The 22,500-nt window shown below is 47.3% G+C and overlaps 2 protein-coding genes across 2 annotated transcripts in view; one reads left to right on the top strand and one right to left on the bottom strand.

Annotated features, from left to right (window-relative positions):
• peli3 (pellino E3 ubiquitin protein ligase family member 3) overlaps window positions 1-4,547 on the top strand; it is a gene marked incomplete at its 3' end in the record, with an annotated part of 10,985 nt that extends 6,438 nt beyond the window's left edge. The window contains exons 5-6 of the mRNA XM_080543793.1: window positions 2,812-3,000; window positions 3,927-4,547. Of these exons, the coding sequence (XP_080399919.1) occupies window positions 2,812-3,000; window positions 3,927-4,547 (810 nt within the window). The remainder of the gene's footprint in view (window positions 1-2,811; window positions 3,001-3,926) is intronic.
• Window positions 4,548-10,948: 6,401 nt separating this feature from the next.
• On the bottom strand, window positions 10,949-19,628 carry rab1ba (zRAB1B, member RAS oncogene family a). Its single transcript, XM_080543839.1, has 6 exons — window positions 19,353-19,628; window positions 17,929-18,001; window positions 17,631-17,726; window positions 13,798-13,893; window positions 13,233-13,364; window positions 10,949-12,847 (listed from the first exon to the last, which is right to left on the bottom strand). Exons 1-6 carry the CDS (start codon window positions 19,364-19,366, stop codon window positions 12,653-12,655), a joined length of 606 nt encoding a protein of 201 aa, XP_080399965.1. The 5' UTR covers window positions 19,367-19,628; the 3' UTR covers window positions 10,949-12,652.
• Between the last annotated feature and the right edge of the window lie 2,872 nt (window positions 19,629-22,500).

Below are 22,500 nucleotides of genomic sequence, written 5' to 3' on the forward strand. Positions count from 1 at the left end.
CTGAAACAGGAAATAGGCTCCTGCCCCCATTAGGCTCGAGGACCATCGGTGCATGTCTGTGTGTGTGTGTGTGTGTGAGTGTGTGTGTGTGTGTGTGTGTGTGTGCGTGCGTGCGTGCGCATGTGTGTGTGTGTGTGTGCATGCGTATGTGTGTGTGTGCCTGCGTGCGTGCCTTCTTCTTCTTCTTCGTCGTATGGGTTGTTGTTTTTCCTCTCCACTCCACCAGGCTCGGGGCCGAGGGGCTACCCTTTTACCACCCCGAGACCTGGTTGAGGGGCTCACCCGGGCTATATTTCTGGACACCCCTCCAGAAGCCACGTCATCGTCTCGTCATCTAATACCGACAGACCATGCATCCCGTTGGGTGGGTGGTACACCGGGCAATCCAGGATAATATGGTCTGCGGTTTGGTCCTCTGCGCCACACTCGCACGACGCATTTGGGGCCAAGCCCCATCTGTGCATTGATGAGCGGAAACGCCCGACGCCGGTCCGGAGACGATTGAGCCTCACCCAGGATAGCCTTGGCAAGTCCATCCCGAGGGGCTCAGCGCCGGCGACTGTGATGTGGTCGCGGAGTTTGGAGGTGTTAGCCTCCCACTCCGCGCGCCACATATAATCCGCCCATCCTGCCGCACTGATGTTGAGATCTCTGCATTGCTGCCTGAGATCGTGCGTGCCTGTGTGTGCGTGTGTGCACATGCGTGCCTGCGTGTGCGTGTGTGTGCCTGCGTGCGTGTGTGTGTGTGTGTGTGTGTGCTCTGCAACCAGCAAACTCAACAACAACAGTAGGGCAGTTCAGTAACAGTGGAGTGCAGAGGGGGTTTGCTTACTCATTGACAAAATAAGCTTTTGACCCTTCCTGGCAGACAGACCTGTTTCCCCCCCAACCCCCTCCCCCTCCCCCTACCATCCAATGAGCTTTGGGAAAGTGGAGTGTAAATACAGAGGGAGAGGCTGTTGGCAGGGGAGATAGGGAGCCTGGCGCACCGAGGGAGAGAGAGGGTATTGTGAGAGACAAGCAGAGGCAAGAGTCCAGCTGTACTCATCTCCACCAACTGGGAGTCAGCGTTAAGGTCAACGCCAGACACACTGTGTACTGTACACCCCCACTGACCTCCCCCCAGCACTCGATGAGAAGGGGTCTGGGGGGGCGGCCATATTGGATTGGATTTAATCTCTTAACGCCAGAGAACAATTCACTGGTACAAGCCCCGTACAAACGGCTCGTGCCAAAAAGGACAAGAGATGACCCCTTAGTGATGCTTTATTGAATATATAACGCAAGACCAGGCTGATGAGCGTTTATTTATAATTAATTTGATGAATCACGGTGACTCGTTCGACTCATCTTTCTCAGCGTGTTGTCCGGCGCGCGAAAAAAAAGAAAACGCAGGGGAACCTAGGGGAAGATAAACGCTTTAAAGCGCCGCTGTCATTGAAGAGCGGGCTGAGTAACCTCGGCAGGGCTCCTGTTAAACTGGCACACACAAAATGTCCTTGGCAGATCGCAGAGTCAGGCTGTGCGGCCCACTGTCAGTGTGGAGGAGGAGAGAGGGAGAGAGAGAGAGAGAGAGAGAGAGAGGGAGGGAGGAGAGAGAGAGAGGGAGGGAGGGAGGAGAGGGAGACAGAGAGAGAGAGGGAGAGAGAGAGAGAGAGAGGGAGGGAGGAGAGAGAGAGAGGGAGGGAGGGAGGAGAGGGAGACAGAGAGAGAGAGGGAGAGAGAGAGAGAGAGGGAGGGAGAGAGAGAGAGAGGGAGGGAGGAGAGGGAGACAGAGAGAGAGAGAGGGAGGGAGAGAGAGAGAGAGAGAGAGAGAGAGGGAGGGAGGAGAGAGAGAGAGGGAGGGAGGAGAGGGAGACAGAGAGAGAGAGAGGGAGGGAGGAGAGAGAGAGAAATAGAGAGAGAGAGAGAGAAAGGGAGGGAGGAGAGGGAGACAGAGAGAGAGGGAGGGAGGAGAGAGAGAGAGGGAGGGAGGAGAGGGAGAGAGGAGAGAGAGGGAGGGAGGAGAGAGAGAGAGAGGGAGGGAGGAGAGGGAGACAGAGAGAGAGGGAGGGAGGAGAGAGAGAGAGAGAGAGAGAGAGAGGGAGGGAGGAGAGGGAGGGAGGAGAGAGAGGGAGGAGAGAGAGAGAGAGAGGGAGGGAGGAGAGGGAGAGAGAGAGAGAGGGAGGGAGGAGAGGGAGAGAGAGAGGGAGGGAGGAGAGAGAGAGAGAAATAGAGAGAGAGAGAAAGGGAGGGAGGAGAGGGAGAGAGAGAGAGAAATAGAGAGAGAGAGAGGGAGAGAGAGAGAAAAGGAGGGAGGAGAGGGAGACAGAGAGAGAAAGGGAGGGAGGAGAGGGAGACAGAGAGAGAGAGGGAGGGAGGAGAGAGAGAGAGAAATAGAGAGAGAGAGAGAGAGAGAGAGAGAGAGAGAGACTTTGTTTAAAACATTAGGAGTATCGGCTTACGCAATATACACACTGTATAGCTTGAAGTCGTAGTTGAACTGCCGGAAAATAATCACTAGGAGAATTAAAGGGAGTGAATTGAACGTTTATGTGTGCGCGAGCATCTCTATGCATTAGTGAGTAGAGCAGTCTTACTCTTGTGTGTGGGCTAAAAATAGCAATGCAGAAAAGCAGTGTTAGCTGTTTTTTCTCTCCCCCATCTCCATCATTCTCCCTCACCTTGGTGCCTGTTTGTGTCTGTGTGTGTGTGTGTGTGTGTGCGTGTGTGTCTCTGTGTGTGTGTGTGTGTGTGTGTGTGTGTGTGTGTGTGTGTGTGTGTGTGTGTCTGTGTGTGTGTGTGCTGGGGGGGGGGGGGCGTGTCTTTTAGGAGCGGGCTGCCAAATGGCGGACGTCCGACGGCTTGATGGACGGCCTGACCACCAATGGCGTGCTGGTGATGCACCCGGCGGGGGAGTTCGTGTCGGAGCCAGCGCCGGGCGTGTGGAGGGAGATCTCCGTGTGTGGGAACGTCTTCGCCCTGCGGGAGACCCGCTCGGCCCAGCAGAGGGGAAAGCTGGTGAGCAGGAGGGAGAGGACACGGAGGGCATCCGTGGTAGGGGCGGGGGGACGACAGAGCCATAGCCCCTAGCCTGAATAGATTAGCACTATGGCCAGAGGTTTTTCCTGGCCATGTCATAATGGAGTTATAACAATCCTAACATACCGATAACATTTGGAGTTTTTCAGCCCTAGTTCACATGATCAGGAAGAACTAACCTAGCACTACTGTGTCTGTCTGAGGGGTTCAGATTCAGATTCAGATTCATTCTGCTTCTATCATGATGACTGCCAATGGCCCCTGGCCTGAGCTAGATTACTCTTCCTGCTACGACTGGTGAATTGATGATTTACTTGCTTAGTCAAATGTATCGATTGTAAATTGCTTTGGAATAAGGCGTCTGCTAAATGCCAAAAATGTAAATGTAAAGATTAAATGTAATTGTCATTGGCAAAGTACAGAGACAATAAAACACATTTGGTTATCTCCAGGACCACCAGACTAGGCCTCTGATGAGGAGCAGAAATATTCATGGTGAATGAATGAATGATGTTTTTGTGAGTTGATCAGTTTAGACTCTCCATTGTCTAATGCAGCTAGGGCCGGATGCTCACAGCGCCATCAAGTGGTCATAGAGAAGGAAAGTAGTAGATTTCCCTAACAGTTGACTAATCATTCTCAATCTCATTCTCTCTGTCTCTATCGCTCTCTCTCTCTCTCTCTCTCTCTTATTCTCTCTCTCTCTCCCTCTCTCTCTCTGTCTCTCTCTGTCTCTCCCTCTCTCTCTCTCTCTCCCTCTCTCTCTCTCTCTCTCTCCCTCTCTCTCTCTCTCTCTCTGTCTCTCCCTCTCTCTCTCTCTCTCTCTCTCTCTCTCTCTGTCTCTCCCTCTCCGTCTCTCTCTCTCTCCCTCTCTCTCTGTCTCTCTCTCCCCCCCTCCACCCCAGGTGGAGAACGAGTCCAACACCCTGCAGGACGGCTCCCTGATCGACCTGTGCGGTGCCACCCTCCTGTGGCGCACCCCCGCCGGCCTCCGCCGCACGCCCACCCTCAAGCAGCTGGAGTCCCTGCGCCAGGAGCTGAACGCCGCCCGGCCCCAGTGCCCCGTGGGCTTCAACACGCTGGCCTTCCCCAGCCTGGCGCAGCGCGAGATCGTGGACAAGAAGCAGCCGTGGGTCTACGTCAACTGCGGCCACGTGCACGGCTACCACAACTGGGGCTACCGCAAGGAGAAGGGCGTGGGCCCCGCAGGCTCCGGGGGGGGTACGGCCCCAGCCGGCAGCAGCACCGGTACCGGGGAGAGGGAGTGCCCCATGTGCCGGCGCGTGGGGCCCTACGTGCCCCTGTGGCTGGGCTGCGAGGGCGGGCTGTACCTGGACGCGGGCCACCCGACCCACGCCTTCTGCCCCTGTGGCCACGTGTGCTCGGAAAAGACAGTGCAGGGGTGGAGCCAGATCCCCCTGCCCCACGGCACGCACGCCTTCCACGCGGCCTGCCCCTTCTGCGGCACCTGGCTGACCGGAGAGCAGGGCCACATCAAACTCATCTTTCAAGGCCCCGTCGACTGAGGGTGTCGCCAGGCACTTGAGGGAGGAGGAGGATGGGTGGTGTGGTGTGGAGGGACAAGGTGACACGGTGGGAAGCAGAAAACGGACTGTATACGGGAGAGAGAAAGAAGGACGGATCTTATGAAAAAGATGGTTGGAAACGCGATGGACTGAAGGGAAAATGCGATGGACTGAAGGGGAAACGCGATGGACTGAAGGGAAAATGCGACGGACTGAAGGGGAAATACGAAAAGAGAAACAGAAGCGTATTTGACAACTGGGATTTGAGTTGTACGGGGAAGATGTAAATAAAAAAGTGTTGAAATGGAAAATGCGAGCAGTGTTTTGTGGTCCTTTGAGTTTTGGAGAATGGGAGTTTAGATCATACTCACTACTCACTGCTATACAGATGCTAAACAGTGACGCTGTGTGAGTGTGTGTGTGTGTGCGTGTGTGTGTGTGTGTGTGTGATAACCACAGAGCCTCGTCTACACCCCGAGGAGTGTCTGCAGCGCCACCGCTGATGCTATTAATAACTCAAGGTCACCGGCGCCCTCACCTCGTCCCCGGGCTACTGCGCACAGCGCACATATAAGCTTTGAATAACAACCACTCAAACCTGGCCTTGGTGGGAATTAACTGAATTAAGTATTTGTGATTATTCGATTTTAGCGACTCAACACACGACCGCAAGGGGTCGTGGCTTATCATCAGAAACGGTGCGGCGTGCAGCAGGCGCTGGGAGGAAGTGCTGTGGGAGACGATTCACGTGAAGTAAAGCCAACCGCTGCGCTGGAGTCTGGAGGATTTCTCGATCTTTGTATCGGAGGAAACGAAGTTTGACAAGTCGGTTCCACCAGATCTTCCGAGCATAATACGACCCAATACTACATGGCAAGGAAGGGGGGGGAGGGGGGGGGGGAGATAGAGAGGAGGGGGGGGTGAATTACAACAAGGAAGTTTAGTCATGAGAGCGGCACGCATAGGTCAGGTCAATGAGCAGCACCACACATCCTCTAATGAACGCTCCTCTGACCAGGATGGTTGTGACTGACCTTATTCTTGATTTAATATAGACAGGGCCGGCCCAATCATAAACGGACTAGGCGGTCGCTTAGGGCCACAACCACTAGAGGGGGGCACAGTTAAAAAGTTTTTTTTAGGACTGATGTTGGATGGTGGTGAAAGGATGGTGTCTACAGTAGCCTGTTGTTTTGTTGTTAACATAGTTAACCACATTTTCTAGTGTTCACTTTATTTATTTGGAATATATTGCACTCTGTCTCTGATTTGCATAGGAATCAATTACACACTCTGTGGACCAGGTTGTCATTATAAATTGAGCAAATGGAGAAGCCTGGGGAGACTCACAAAAAATGGGTCTATAACCAAGTGGCCAAAAAAAATACTTTGATGCACCCAGTTTCCGCACCAACTCTCGTGTGAAGAATGGTGGTAGCTGTATCAAGTTATGGGTATATTGTCACTGGCAGGGACTGGGGAGTTTGTCAGGATCAAGAGGAAATTATAAAATGTACTGAGTTGGTAGTGACATCTTAATCTACACAGTGTGTAAATGATTCCTATGCAAATCAGAGGCCCTATAAAAACAAAGATATTAATTCCAAAATAACATTAATTATCCTTGCATTAAGATGAACTCAATTCAACTTACTGAGTGATTTGTTGATGACGTTTTTGTTTTTTAGCTAATTCTAAGAGTGTCATAGCAAAGGGTGTGAAGACTTATGCACATGAGGTATTTCTTTGTTTACATTTTAAGAAATTTGCTGACATTTCTAAAAACTTGTTTTCACTTTGCCATTATGGTGTATTGTGTGTGGATTGATGACAAATTTTATTTATTTAATCACATTTAATAAATTGAGTCTATAACACAACAAAATGTGGACACAAGGGGTGTGTTGACTTTCTATAGCCACTGTATGTTTATATAGTGTGTGTGTGTGTGTGTGTGTGTGTGTGTGTGTGTGTGTGTGTGTATGTTCATCTACCCCCCTCCCACACACACACACACACACACACACACACACACACACACATCGATTAAACACCCCTCTATCGAAAACACCCATCAATCGAAAAACTCCAACCCCCTGGCAAAACGTGTGGAGGGGGGGCTACATAAAAAATCTCTCTTAGGGCCACAAAAGTCCTCGGGCCGGCCCTGAATATACATCTGCATACATGACTGCTGAAGACATAATGTCTGATGATGAGGAGCAAAACAGAGGAGCAAAACAGGATACGACGTGGATTTGACATCACAACAATACCACAATAATACCACATGCAGAAGCCTAGATAGTGCATAATAGACTAAACCCTATTGTATTACTACAGTAAGAGCTCCCATTGCCCTCTTGATTGTGAAGCTTAATATATCTTCTTCCTCAATATATTTCAATATCTCATGCAGACAACGCTCAGCTCAGAGGAAATGTGGAGATGTTTTTCCTGAGGTGCCTTAGTGCAGACTGCAGCTGCAGGCAGCCCTGAGGAGGATGTCTGCAGCACTTTATATTAGCCTGAAGGAAAGAGCCAGCATCACCCCCTGCTCACAGCACAGAAACACCTCTCCACAGCAATAATACTCATTGTGAATGATTCTATTCGGAGCATTTCCATGTTGAATATACGCTCTTGCCGTGTGTACACCTTCAGGGGATGTTCACCCTGCCTGGGATCCTCTCTGGTCTTCCTTACAAATCTCTGCTTAAGCTCCAACTGGTCCAAAACTCCTCAGTATCATAACCAGAACCCCTTCCATAGATCATATCACTCCGGTTCTTCAACAACTCCATTGGCTTCCTGTTAAATACCGTGTCGACTTCAAAATTCTGCTCTTCACTTTCAAGGCCATTCACAATCTTGCACCCCCATATCTCTCTGAACTCCTTCACACCTACACTCCCTGCCGCACTCTCCGATCCTCCACTGCCTTTCAACTCATCATACCTTCTGCCCGCCTGACTACTATGGGATCGAGAGCCTTCAGCCGTTCTGCTCCCCGCCTCTGGAACCCTCTGCCACCTAACATACGCAATATTGACACTCTCGCCACTTTCAAATCCAGTCTTAAAACACACCTTTTCACAATGGCTTACTTGGTTTGATCTCCTGTATTTGTTTGTTGTTGTATTATCTTCAGTGGGAATGTTTATTGATGTTCCACTGAGAGAATAGAATCCAAACCCAGAACAAAGAGATGACAGACAGACAGACAGACAGACAGGTACTCTGATCTGACCCAGGTGATGACAGACAGACAGACAGGTACTCTGATCTGACCCAGGTGATGACAGACAGACAGACACTCTGATCTGACCCAGGGGATGACAGACAGACAGGTACTCTGATCTGACCCAGGTGATGACAGACAGACAGACAGGTGCTCTGATCTGACCCAGGTGATGACAGACAGACAGACAGGTACTCTGATCTGACCCAGGTGATGACTGACAGACAGACAGACAGGTACTCTGATCTGACCCAGGTGATGCTGGGGAGGGAGGGCCTCATGCTGTGTCTCAGCAGATTAAACAGAGAAGTGTGTGTCTTATACAGCACATCTACACACACACACACACACACACACACAAACAAACAAAGTACACACAACTATGAAAAAATACATTTCATTGTACACCGTGCAATTACAGAAATGATTAATCTAATCTAATCTCCATATTAGATGTATATAATGGACACACATTTAACACTATCAGTGCACTGAGACCAGTTCCGTACGGTACAAAGGACAACTCACACATGTTGACATTGATCTTTTTTATTCATTTTATTATATATATATTTATAATATGTACAGAAAAAACCCCATCATGATCAGACTCAGCAGTGAGACAGAGCACCAACGTGAACAAGCAAAGAAAGAAAAGGTGATAGTCAGGAGAGGGGGCCCTGCCTGGTGCTCAGTATTAAACCTACTATTAAACAACGCGTGGTGGGTATGCCTTTAATAAGTCATAGGACAGCCACAGAGAAGTGTGCAAAAATGACATGGGAAAACTCCCCTTTTCCAAATGAATACATCAAAGGGAGAAAAGAAAGATTCTAGTCAAAGTTCCATCATGATCACATTCATAAGTAAGCCCTGCCCAGAAGCCCACGTCTACGCCCACCCCGTCGGTTGTCCCGCCCACACAGTTCCTACCCCCGTAGCCCTTATCCTTCCATGGGCTGGACACAATATTACCACAGTATATTTCAATTAATATATTAAAATCAGTAGAATATCAAGACTTCTTGAAGCAAAGAACATTCAGAATAAATCAGAAGGGGGACTCGCACTAAGTGGCGCGAAATGTCGTCCATTTAGCGTGTGTCCGTGTGATTGAGTGTGTGTGTGTGTGTGTGTGTGTGTGTGTGTGTGCGTGCGTGCGTGCGGGGAGAGTTTCAAACAACCTCTTTATTCTCAAGGACTCGTGTGAGATTGAGGGGAAAAAAGTCAGAAAGCTGGGCTGTGTTCAAAGAGCAGGAATGTTACACCCCCCCCCCCGCCCCGCCCCGCCACCAAACTACTGTGCCCTCCCATCCTACCAATGACAGTCAGATGAACATTCATACAGTTCCAACTCATCACACTCTGAATGAGCAGAAGATAAGGGGCTGTCAAACGCCTGTCTGCTTTTCCGTCGCAGGGTTGAAAATTAGGCGAAAAACCAGGAACACAATCTGGAAGGGCTATTCCAAAAACGACAACACGCTAACATAATTAGCGGCAAGACAGCTAGATCTACCACCGCTACACCCACACGATCCTACAGACAGAAAGTCACATTTACTGCAGTGGAAATGGCTACCTTCCTTATCTTGTAAGTTCACACTATCCAGTTACAGCAAATCGGCCTCTCGTCACTCCGACATTGATGGAAACGTCCACAGCCTGGTAGCTGGCCGTACTCAGCACTAGACAGCATGCAGCGCTCGTTAGAATTCATTTGGACAGCGGTGGTTTCAGAGGCTGAAGTTGCCCTTCTTCTGCGATTGCGTACAGAGTGCAGACGTCACATGAGCTGGAGACTGTGCTACCCCCATTACGTGCTGAGAGGTTTATCTCCTGAGACCAACCGGGGACTCGCTCCCGAAGGCCAGGTCTGTTATCTACAGGAGGGGGCGGCCCGTGGAGAAGATGGTAGGACCGTTGGGCCGGAGGGAGGTGGTCGGGAGTTCATACCCGGTCATGGCTGCCAAGACCAGTCAGTCCCTTGTACCCCACGTTTTTCAAGCACTCTAACTCAACGAAGCCATGTTCAGAACCTCAAGGCTCCTACAACCAGAACATGACTGTCCCAATGCTTCTACAGTTGCGGTTCAAAGTGAGGATATCCCTCCGTCTACTATCTTTACATATACAGTTATAGGCCCGTAGACACAAGCTTAGAACTACTGTATGTTACAACGGTTTCAATGACTGGACCCCAGACTGTCCAGAACAACGCTAGGAGGATGATGATGATGATGATGATGTCGCCTTATATCTACAGGAGGGGGTGGGGCCAAACGTGGTGCAAATTCTTCCTGTTTAGTATTACCCCAGCTTACAGCACAGTACGTCATCCTAAACCTTTTTTTCCCCCCGTTAGTAACCATAGTAACCGTATATTCACGTTTATATGCATGAACTGTCCAGAAACACACTATAATAGGAAGTCATTTTATTTCCTCGAGGGCCAGAATGCTTTGCCCTGAGTACAAAGTAAAAGTGTAGCAGCCTTCTCACTGTAGTGCATTAAAACTAGCTCTGAGATCGGGGGGGGGGGGGGGGGGGGTTCTGAGTTTCCCCCCACATTCCTGTCAGGTTCCATAGAAATGCCGTTGAGAAGTCACACACTGCTATGAGAACCAGGAACAGACTGGAAAGCTGCAGGGGGCTGGTCACGACGTCGTAGCCCAGTCTCACACAGATTCTGACCTTTCAAACTCAACTTAATGTCTTATGGGAGGGGGGGGGGGGGGCGGTACGGTCCCTCGCAGTGGACATTGACCAATGACACTGAGCACTTAGCTAGAGAGAGAGCGTCAGACTTGTAAAAAAAAACGTCTTTTTAATGTGTTTTCGTTTGAGCACAACTGTCTTACGTCACTTCTGAGGCCCAGAAAAACCACGAGCGACTAAACTGCACTTAAACAACTGACGTGTCATGAAAGCATGAACAGGACACTCTGCGGGGACACAGGTGACGGTGAGGGAACCAAAGAGGTAGGTCATGGCCGAGGCGTAAAGACGTGTGATGCGTGATCCAGATGATCTCTAGATAAGACTCCAGCGAGGCACAAGAGGGAACAGTAGCTTTCATAGACAACCCCCCCCCCCCACCCCCGAAGCCCCTGGTCACACCCCCAAACAAAAAAAACTAAACAAGAAAAACCAACCCAGCCCACTAATGTAAATTCAACAGCATTCAGCAATTTGTACAAGCTTTCTCGATTAGAAAAAGGAAAAAAAGAAAATAAATCAACAGGAAATAGAAATATCAAATAATAAAATCATCGTAATAATAATAAAACAATAGTACAAACAATAATAATCTGTTAAGATGAACACAGAAGGTAAAATATTGCCAATTTCATGTCTCCTGTTAATTCATTGTTGAGTTATCAGTTCCATTTCCCAAGACCCTACCTCCCCTTATGCTAATGTGTGTGTGTGTGTGTGTGTGTGTGTGTGTGTGTGTGTGTGTGTTGAAGGACCACCAGGACATACTGTAATATATAGTGTCATTTCTGGACAACGTAAAGACAGAAACAGTCGTGACCTAAGCATATCTCCTATCTCACAGATTAATCTTTTTTGTGTGATGTTTTTTTCCTCCGTTTCTTTTTACAAAGTGAAATCTCTACTGGGAGCGGAAAAAGAACACTAACTAAACACCATATATTACAGCACCCAAATCCAAAGATTCTCTATCTCTCCCTCTCTCCTGACTAGGCCCTCACATCTAGATGTAAAGTAGATGCAGGGGGAGGGGGAGGGGGGGGATTGGAGTGTTTCCAAGTCCAACCAAAAGCTCTCCTGTCTACCTGGAGTGTTGAGCTTAGAGCTCTGTAAGGAGTAAACCCTCCCCCCACCCCCACCCCCACCCAGGCTGATCCCCAAAAAAGGCCCTTATTTCCACACATACTGCAGAGTGAGAGAGAGAGTGTGTGTGTGTGTGTGTGTGTGTGTGTGTGTGTGTGTGTGTGTGTGTGTGTGTGTGCGCGTGCGTGTGTAGAAGGAGAAGCACAGCCAATAGGCACTAACCCATCTCCACATCAACCAATGAAAATGCGACTCACTGGTTCTTCTTCCTCACTCACATGGGGTACATCGCCGTCTGCACTCTGAACTCCAACACAATCCAGGTCGTATCGGAGGAACACAGATGGTGGGCGAGACTCGAGAAACACTCGTCTCATTCTATACGTATGTGTGTGCGGTGTACCCGTGACAAGTGCTGTAAAAGTAAGATATCGTTGGACAGGTATTTCTACAACCCCGGGCTACTTTTTTTTCCATATGGATCTACTAGGTCGAGAGGACAGAAAAGCCTGCCAATGATAGACTTGGCCTGGAGGAAAGAGACAGACCCGTCCCCTGCGATGGACTACCCTGCCATGGGAGAAGCACTCCAACCCCGCTATGCCCCCCCCCCACGTCCCACTTTCTGTCTGCGTGCGTGTAGTCTGTGCGTGAGAAACAAGATGGCCGAAATCTAAACCTAATCTTCTATCGCCCTGTTCCTCTCTCTATTACTACTAATCTTTTTGCCTTTTTGTTTTCTCAACCCACCCCCTCCCCCACTCTTTTCCTCATTCACTATTTATTCGGGAGATGGTGGTCTTAAAGTCAGTCCCCAGTCGTTATGCCCCCCCCCCCCACCCCCGCTCTCCTCTCCCTTTCTCTCTCCCTCCACCTGACCCCATCCCTCGCTCTACCCTGGCCAGATGGTTCACTGTTAAGTAACAGAAAGGGGGATAGGGGGGGGTAGAGGTATAAGATGGTGGATAGAGGGGGATTGAGGGGTACAGAGATGTAGAAGGGGGGGGGGGGGGGTTAGGGAGGGGGGTGTCGGGGGGGGCCCAGGGGAAGGGCAGAGGGTCCTTTAACAGCAGCCCCCGCCAGATTGCCGCACTGGGGTGCTCTCGATCTTCAGGTTGGGCTTGTCCCCCCCGGCGGTGGCGCCAGGGCCCATGCGCTTCTTGATCTCGGCGGCCATGGTCATGAAGGCCTGCTCCACGTTGGTGGCGTTCTTGGCACTCGTCTCCAGGAAGGGGATGGCCAGGGAGTCTGCAAACTCCTACAGAGAGACAGACAGGTTTACTGTAGTAACTAAACCTCCTGCAGAGAGGGACAGACAGGTTTACTGTAGTACCTAAACCTCCTGCAGAGAGGGAGAGACAGGTTAGTACCTAAACCTCCAGCAGAGAGGGAGAGACAGGTTTAATGTGTACATTTTGAACTGTAGTACCTAAACGTTATCAATCCCTTTATTAGTGTCGATCGAGTCAATAGAACACAGACAAGAGGGGGTGCTTGCTGTCGACAAAGAAAGAACTTCCTTCGGGTTTTGCTAAATATCTACTTTTTTTAATTGAAGGAATGAACGGAATTGAATTGACAGGAATTGTGTGAGTCTCGAGAGCAACTCTTATCCCCCAAGTATGAGGTGCTGTTGGCCGTACCTTGGCTGTTGTGTAGTCCACTACTTTCTTGGTGGTGAGGTCACATTTGTTCCCCACCAGCAGCTTGTTGACGTTCTCGCTGGCGTAACGGTCGATCTCCTGGAGCCACTGCTTCACGTTGTTATAAGACTCCTACAGGAGACACGTTATAACACTGTTATAGGACTCCTACAGGACACATGTTATATTAACATTGTTATAAGACTCCTACAGAACACGTTATATTAACACTGTTATAAGACTCCTACAGGACACATGTTATAACACTGTTATATACAGGACACATGTTATAACACTGTTATAGGACTCCTACAGGACACATGTTATATTAACACTGTTATAGGACTCCTACAGGACTCATGTTATATTAACACTGTTATATACAGGACACATGTTATATTAACACTGTTATATACAGGACACGTTATATTAACACTGTTATAAGACTCCTACAGGACACATGTTATATTAACAAGATGTCATGAAGTCATGGAAATAGGAGGGGACTGTCTCCAACGCCCATTGCCCAAACTCCCACCACGGTTACGTTGACGCGATGACCCACCTGATCCGTGACATCATAGACCACGATGATGCCGTGGGCGCCCCTGTAGTAACTGGAGGTGATGGTGCGGAACCTCTCTTGGCCCGCAGTGTCCCACTGTGAACAGAGGGGGAGCCAGTGAGTACGGAAAACAAACAAAAAAAGAGTCGCTCTGCGAAGAAATACAGATTAGTGGCCTGGGGTGGTCCAGTGGTCTAGCACCGCGGTCTACAGTGCACACATATGCCCATGTCGGCATGGGTTCGAATCCGGCCCATGCCCTGCTGACATGCCCTCTCTCCCTTCTTCTCCTTACTTTCCTGTCTGTCTTCACTGAATATGTCCAATAAAATGAAAAATATGAGTGGGACTTCCCCACTCAATCAAAAAATATATATAGACCTGCACAAGCACAGCTTCTTTCATCCCTGTCCTAACAGCACGTGCTCTAGAAGTACCGTCCATGACCATGAGAGTGAGGGAGAAAACTGGATTATGGCTTGTGCTGTTTCGCCTCAGGGAAAAGGTGTTAAAACTAACAGTGCAAACAGAGGTAAAAATGAGCGACATAACTCACTTAGCTCTGCTAATGGAGTAGGCCTGGGAAGACACATGGTAGAGCTCTCTGCTCTCTCACCAACACAGTGTCCAGTTAGAGCACCATATGAGGAAACTCAAAACGAAACTAAACGACAGCCAACTTGAAACAAACGCATGTGCTGTCTAAACGACAGCCAACTCGAAACAAACGCATGTGCTATGTAGCTTCGTTCGCCAATCTTTTCTCCAGGGGGCAGCGAATTGGCTTTTTATTAATTTCCGCGTAAATAGATGTGGTCGGACTGATTTCCTTGCAGGACAAGATAATCTCATTTTTAAGACCTAGCACCTCTTTTTTTTTTACCTAAGAACTGAAATGTAAGACCTTTTTAAAATGTAAGACCTTATAAATCGGTTGGCTGGATTTTAGACTTTAAGGTTTTTTAAGACCAGCGCGGGAACCCTGACAGACCAGTAGAGTATAGACCAGTACAGACCAGTAGAGTACAGGCCTGGGTTGCACCAATTTGGCGTAAGTCATTACTAAGTGTAGGCCTTTAGTAGTTACCGTATTTTCCGCCCTATAAGGCGCACTTAAAAGTCCCAAAAAAAAAAAAAAACGACAGTGCGCCTTATAACCCGGTGCGCCTTATATATGGATCAAAATGTAAAAATTACATGACCAATATTTTTTTTTTAATAATAATACAATGTTTCAGTACGACTGGTAAACTGCAAAGCCGCACCGCTTGCAGCATTACGGTAATCAGTAAACGACGGCCGCCATCTTGGAATCTCCGCGAATGCTATTGTTATTCTATCATGTGCTCTGAATGGATGCCGTACTCACCCAACTGTTCAATTCGGACACTCACACCGCTTGCAGCATTACGGTAATCAGTAAACACCGGTGTTGTGCTTACTCACAGTCCCACACCACAAGACCCCAAGTAAAGAAGACTAAACAGAGTTTCCGAGGGAACAAAGTGAGATTCTTGGTGCTTTCAACTTGAAGTTTTAAAGTACCCACTCGATATAATAAACAACAGTTTAACGATCACTAAACACTTATCATTTGTGTATTGGATTCATTATTCTCGTTTGCCGGAGGCTACCGGTAAGGGAGGGTTGATTTGTAAACATACTTTCGTTTTAGCTCGTGTTCAAAAGCAAGAACTGTGTGTTCATCTAGTTATGTGTAGTTATGTGTTTTTAGCATGTCGATGTTCTCCCAGTATGTTGTCATGTTATTAAAATACAGTTTAGACCTTCGTAGCGATGTGTTTTGTTAGCTGTTAGCCGCTAGCAGCGTTTGTTGTGGTTTGGTCAGATTCACTTTTCTCCCATTCAGTGTTTGAGATGAACCAACATTCAAATACGCCTGTCGTGTTCAATCTTTCTCTGATTTGAATGTATGACACATCATTTGAAAGCTTACAATCTGTAGTTTAAGCATGTGTAAAAACTGAAAAAGTACGTTGCACATTTCACCAGGAGCTGTCACATATTGGTTGTTGGTTATAATTGTATAGCCTATTGGTTGTTTTCTGGTGTTGTTTTGCTCTGTTTGTAGTCTACTTGATGTATTTTTATCAGCTGTTAAATCACCACAGCGGTTAATCCACTAATAGAGATAATAGCAGATTGAAAATGCTTGTAGCTAACTACTCTATATCTCGTGGTTGCAGCTATTGCGAATTGCTATTCACGGGAGTCAGCTGTGAATCACCGCAGGTCCTTGACGCTTGTTGCAAAAATGGATGACGAACGGCTGATACTTGAGGTGGAAAAATATATATTTTTGACAGTGGAGCAGGTAGAACGTTGATGGTGACAACGCTCAGGTGGAGCTTGGACAACGGGAAGTTGACACAACACCCGATGGAGAGGTGACGCAACGCAGTAGGTGGAGCTTGGGCGTAACGCAACCCCAGTCAAACGTTTGACTGCAGTATCTATTCTATGCGCCTTATAAGCCGGTGCGCCTTATACTCCGGTGCGCCTTATAGGGCGGAAAATACGGTACTAAACCCCTAGTAGTTACTAGCTAGTTTCAAACTAGTTGTTTACTAATTTCGGTTGCACCACGCCAATCGTTTGTCAATCTTAGCTAGTAAATATGTAGTAATGCGCAAGTTGTTACTAAAAAGACATTGTCACATAAAACGTAGAAGAAGAACATTATAGCCAATCAGCGAGCAAAGCAAAACCCTCCGTTTTTAAATCCTCAATTTTGGCCGCCATTGGCTAAAAGCTGTAATTTGGCTCTACAAGTGTTAATGTCATTTTATGAAAAAAAGGTTTTGCTTTGCTCGCTGATTGGCTAATGTCTTCTTAGTAACAACTAAGTTATAACTTACACCACCCTAGGGGTATGTATAAATATTTAGTAGTTACTAAGCTCTACGTCATAACTAGAGTGCTTGGTGCAACCCATTCAAGTTTAGTAGTGACTAAATCTTGATTTAGTAAATACTTACGCTATAACTAGGGTTAGTTTGTACTTAGTAAGAAGTGGTGCAACCGACCCAGACCAGGACTGGGTTGCACCAATTTGGTAGGCAAATGCAGGCATTTAGTAGTTACTAAACCCCTAGTTGTTACTAGCTAGTTTCAAACTACTTGTTTACTAATTTCGGTTGCACCACGCCAATCTAAGCTAGTAAATACTTAAGTAAACAATACTTAAGTAATGTGCAAGTTGTTACTAAAAAGACATTAGCCAATCAGCGAGCAAAGCAAAACCCTCCATTTTTAAATCCAACATTTTGGCCGCCATTGGCTAAAAGCTGCAATTTGTCTCTACAAGTGTTAATATGTCATTCTATGAAGTTTATAACCCGTTTATATATCTGACGGTTTTTTCCCCACTTCTGTGGGAAACTTCGCTAGCTACATTACGTTGCTTAGATACCTTCACTGCAGAGTTCCACAGAAACATCGTAACATAATTGAATGGTCCCAGTATTGTAGCTTCAGACGGACAAGTTGGTTGTTATTGCAAGTTATTGCATTAAACAAGTTGTAAGATGGGGCCATATAGGTTATGACGACTAAACTGGGGCCTTCTCCATCCATTGGGCACCTTTTTAAAGTGAAACTTTCCGCCTAAAACTCAGGATAGCTAATGGCTAACGGTTTGGTGGCTCACGTCGTTACATAGGTCAGCCGCCACCGCAAGTAAACAAAACGCAGCTGCGTTAATTACATTAAAAAGAAAATATGCGTCAAATATTTCAGCACTATATATATATATATATAATTATATAATATAAAATTGTATATTGGCAACATGGCGCAGTGTTTAAACTCACAATCTGCAGTTTGATGGTCTTGCCATCCAGCTCGATGGTGCGAATCTTGAAGTCTACGCCGATGGTGCTGATGTAGCTCTCTGTGTAAGTGTCATCCTGAAAGAGGGACAGAAGAACACACAGAGGCGAGCAGGGAGGCGAGAGAGAGACAGAAACACACAAAGAACAAGGGAGGAGGTAGAGAGAGAGAGACAGAGAGAGAGAGAATTAGATACAAGACACATACTTTTTTTAATAGAAAGCTACAGGACTGATAACACAGACTGATTTACTATATTGTAACGGACTGAGCACTTACTGCAAACCGAAGCAGCAGACAGGACTTCCCCACACCGGAGTCGCCGATAAGCAGGAGCTTGAACAGGTAGTCACTGAAATACCAAAAAAAAACATTCTGCATAAGACCAAAGACAATCTTTTTGAGGTGATCGGAATTTCTCTCTCTTTCAAAGGGGATGTCGTTGACGACGTTGCTAACTAGAGGGGACTATTAGATCAGTGTTGTTTTCAGGGGACTTCTGAGACCCTGCCAACACACAGATCTTATTCACCAATGGAACCCCAATAAACAACATGACAGTAAGTCGTCAACATCATGGAGAAAGCGGCTTCACATCAACACTTTTAAGACATCAACAACATCACCATGTACAGTTTCATCATACCGAGGTGGCGCAACTGACAGAGGCTATTCTTAATGTGTCCCTCTGAATTCGAGATCATGTGGTCATGTATAATAGCTGCCAAAGGACTTTTGCAAAGCGACATTATTATTGTGAAACACAAACCGGTTGAATGAATGTATGTGTGGCAATCTCTGTGTGGCCAACCTGCGCAGCATGGCAGTGATGTGGCGATGTTTCGATGGGCGACGACCACATTTATTAAATAACCTACTACCATAGCTAACAACAAACAGACATACAGACAGACAGGCAGGCAGACAAGGGTGTCATTATTATGGTGACGGTCGCCATCAACGACGACCAATTTTCGGCCTAAAGATTTAACGCCATATCTCATCCACAGCTCATAATACAAGAAAGCAAGCAAGCAAAGTGTGAGACTAAACAGGGAGCACATTAAGCGGAGGGGTGTGTGTGTGAGACTGTTAACAAAGCAAACACACTACTGCTGTTTAGCGGCTTGTCACTGTTCTACTGCCAGACGTGACGTCTCAGCAACCACCGTCCATTCGGGGCTGCTGGCGTTCGTAAATACGCTCTGGAAATCTGACCGGCACTCGTCGAACGCCTCTCGTCCAATCAAACGACTCGGTCTCTTTATGACGTTCCACCCAGTGTGAGAGCGAATTCTCAGAGCGAATTTGACGAACGCAGCACTTGTTTCTCCCAGTCGAACGCCGCACCGATCCGGTGACAAGCGCGTGTCTTTCTCATGTCACAGGGCCACTAAGTGACAGATGTCACAGAGGAGTGTACGTGCAGTGTGGCAACATGTTATATCGTATTCTTATGCGTTGACTAACTAACATAGATCAGGGGACAGGTTTGTGTTAGCTAGCCAATGTCGTGGCAAGGCAAGGGCCAGTAATCAGCTGACGTTGGCTGAATAATACTGATCACAACCCCCCTGTCTGTGTGTCCGCCCGCCCTACATAGGTCCTGTTCGACATTGCATGTTAATAATTAATAAAGGCATAATTGACATTTGGAACAGATGATCGTATTTGTGAAGTTGGGGGCCGATGAGTGTACTCACTATTCTGGATTCATGGTTTTGACAGACGGGATGTGTTTTTTTTCTGTCGGCGATTTGACCCGTTCCTTCCTCCTCTCTCTCCGCTAAAGATGACTTGTGGGTCTGGATTTCTTTATTCCCGAGGCACTTGGATGGCGATTTGACCGTCTTTGACTACCTCCCTTGATGCTTCCGCGGTGTCTTGTTATTACGAGGTGAACTAAACTAAACAGACCTTCCTATTGTCGTCTGATTTGACAGGTTTATTTTTCTCCCTTTTCCTTTCTCTCTCTCTCTGTGTCCGCTCCTCGCTCGAAGTACAAGATGGCTGCGCAGGTGCGGCAGTGACATCAGGTGACGTGGCACTACGGACACACATCTCTCGAAGGGGTGTTGATGTTGGGGCTTGTAGTTCTTCTTCTTCTTCGGTTGGAGGGCTTGTAGTTCTTCTCCTTCTGTTGGAGGGCTTGTAGTTCTTCTTCTTCTTCTGTTGGAGGGCTTGTAGTTCTTCTTCTGTTGGAGGGGCTTGTAGTTCTTCTTCTTCTTCTTCTGTTGGAGGGCTTGTAGTTCTCCTTCTTCTATAGGCACAACAGCGGCTATACATCCTGAGAGTCCTCAGGAAGGAACACAGCAAGCAGGAGATACTGGTGACCTTCTCCCGCGGCGCAGTGGAGAGCATCCTCACCTACGGCATCTGCAACTGGTTCTCCAGCTGCACAACCGCAGAGAGAAATGCGCTACAGAGAGTCGTGAGAACAGCACAGAAGATCACCGGCGCCCCCCTCCCCTCTCTGGAAGAGCTGTACAACACACGCTGTCTCAGGAAGGCCTCCAAGATCTCCAGGGACCCAACCCACCCTGGGTACGAACACTTTACCCGGCTGCCCTCGAAAAGGCGGTTCAGGACCTTGGCCGCAAGGACAAACAGACTGAAGAACAGCTTCTACCACAGGGCCGTCCAGGCCCTGAACACAGCAAAGACCTAGGTTCTGGGCCCTGGACAGTCTGGACGGATTGATGGCAGCTGCTGGACTGAAAAAATCAGGTGTAGTGCTGAGGCACAAATATGTACATTTCAAGCCTGCAAACTGCGACACTTTAAATAAATGTGCAATAACACTATTGTGCAATATGACAACCCTAGTCGTCTATCTGTACAGTATAGTATAGTGGATAGTGTACATAGCCTTTATTTATGTAAACCAGCTCCTTCCCTTCTTGTGATTTTTTTAAACGTTTTTTTTTTTCTTTCCTAACACCAGGGGAGCCACCCCTCCTAAATTTCGTTGTTTGGTACCTGTACTATAGCAATGACAATAAAGACCATTCATTCATTCATTCATTCATTCTGTTGGAGGGCTTGTAGTTCTTCTTCTTGTTCTGTTGGAGGGCTTGTAGTTCTTCTTCTTGTTCTGTTGGAGGGCTTGTAGTTCTTCTTCTTCTGTTGGAGGGCTTGTAGTTCTTCTTCTTGTTCTGTTGGAGGGCTTGTAGTTCTTCTTCTTCTGTTGGAGGGCTTGTAGTTCTTTTTCTTGTTCTGTTGGAGGGGCTTGTAGTTCTTCTTCTTGTTCTGTTGGAGGGCTTGTAGTTCTTCTTCTTGTTCTGTTGGAGGGCTTGTAGTTCTTTTTCTTGTTCTGTTGGAGGGCTTGTAGTTCTTCTTCTTGTTGGAGGGCTTGTAGTTCTTCTTCTTGTTCTGTTGGAGGGCTTGTAGTTCTTGTTCTGTTGGAGGGCTTGTAGTTCTTCTTCTTGTTCTGTTGGAGGGCTTGTAGTTCTTCTTGTTCTGTTGGAGGGCTTGTCGTTCTTCTTCTTCTTCCTCTTCTTCTTCAACTGTTGTCCGTCGACACAATGTCACACATAAGTCTTGAGATCAGGGATGACGGCACAGTAGGATATACAACTTTTTTTTAATGCAACTTTAATTTGCTATGGTAATGCAATGCTTTATGGAATGATGGGTTTTAAATACGGAACAAAACATGCACAATGTATTTTTTTTATAGGCCTATGGACACAAACCTGAGTTATATATAGGCCTATAGAAAAGTATCAACGTGTATTTAGTGCTTTGACTAAGAATTCGATTGTACTGTATCATACACTTCCCTGTATCACAGTAGATATGACAAAAACACTTTGAAAGGCTGAGTGGGGAAGATGCATTCATTCAGAAGTGTACAATGCATATCTCGAACACTGAAATCACTTACGAATCTGCACTTCACACACACAGAGAGAGAGAGAGACATTCAAACCTCAAGGACAGGTTTAAATGGTAAATGGACTGCACTTATATGGATAGCACCTTATTCCAAAGCGCTTTACAATGACATCTCATTCACCCATTCCCACGCACATTCACACACCAGTGGCGGCAAGCTAGTTGTCGTGTCATGCAAGGTGCCGGCCCGCTCATTGGGAGCAATTTGGGGTTCAGTCAAGTCAAGTCAAGTCATCTTTATTTATAGAGCACATTTAAAACAAAGTGACCAAAGTTCTGTACATGGATTAAAATCACAATAAAGGCAATAGAATCACAATATATACCACAATAATGTAAGCATAAAGACATCCATAGAAACTACATAAAGAACAACAAATCAAAAACCACATTAAGGTAACGCTAAAGAAGAAGAAGTATGCCTGGATTTAAAGGAGTCGATGGAAAGGGCAGATCTGATTGAAATGGGGATGCTATTCTACAGTCTAGGGGCTGTGACAGAAAAGGCACGGTCACTCCTGAGCTTGAGTCTTGATTTGGGGACAGCCAGGAGCCCTAAACTAGATGACCTGAGGGACCTGGAGGTAGAATAAGGGGTTAAAAGGTCTGCGATGTAGGAGGGGGCTTGTCCATTCAGAGCTTTAAAAACGAGGACCTTGAAGTCATTCCTGAACTGCACTGGAAGCCAAGAGAGGCCAGAATTGGAGTTATGGTCTCCCTTCCGGGTACCTGTCAGGAGCCCGGGTACAGTGTTCTGGACAAAGTTGCAGGCGGGACAGGGATGACTGACTAATCCCTGTATAAAGGGAGTTGCAGTAGTCTAGTCGTGAGGTTAATTATGAAGGCATGGATGACCTTCTCAAGGTCTTTGAATGAGAGAAAGGGCTTGATTTTTGCAATTGTCCATAGCTGAAAGAAACTGGCTTTCACTACTGTATTAATCTGCTTGTCAAA

Source organism: Nansenia antarctica (genome assembly GCF_963989245.1).
Source record: "Nansenia antarctica genome assembly, chromosome: 13".
Taxonomy (NCBI): domain Eukaryota; kingdom Metazoa; phylum Chordata; class Actinopteri; order Argentiniformes; family Microstomatidae; genus Nansenia; species Nansenia antarctica.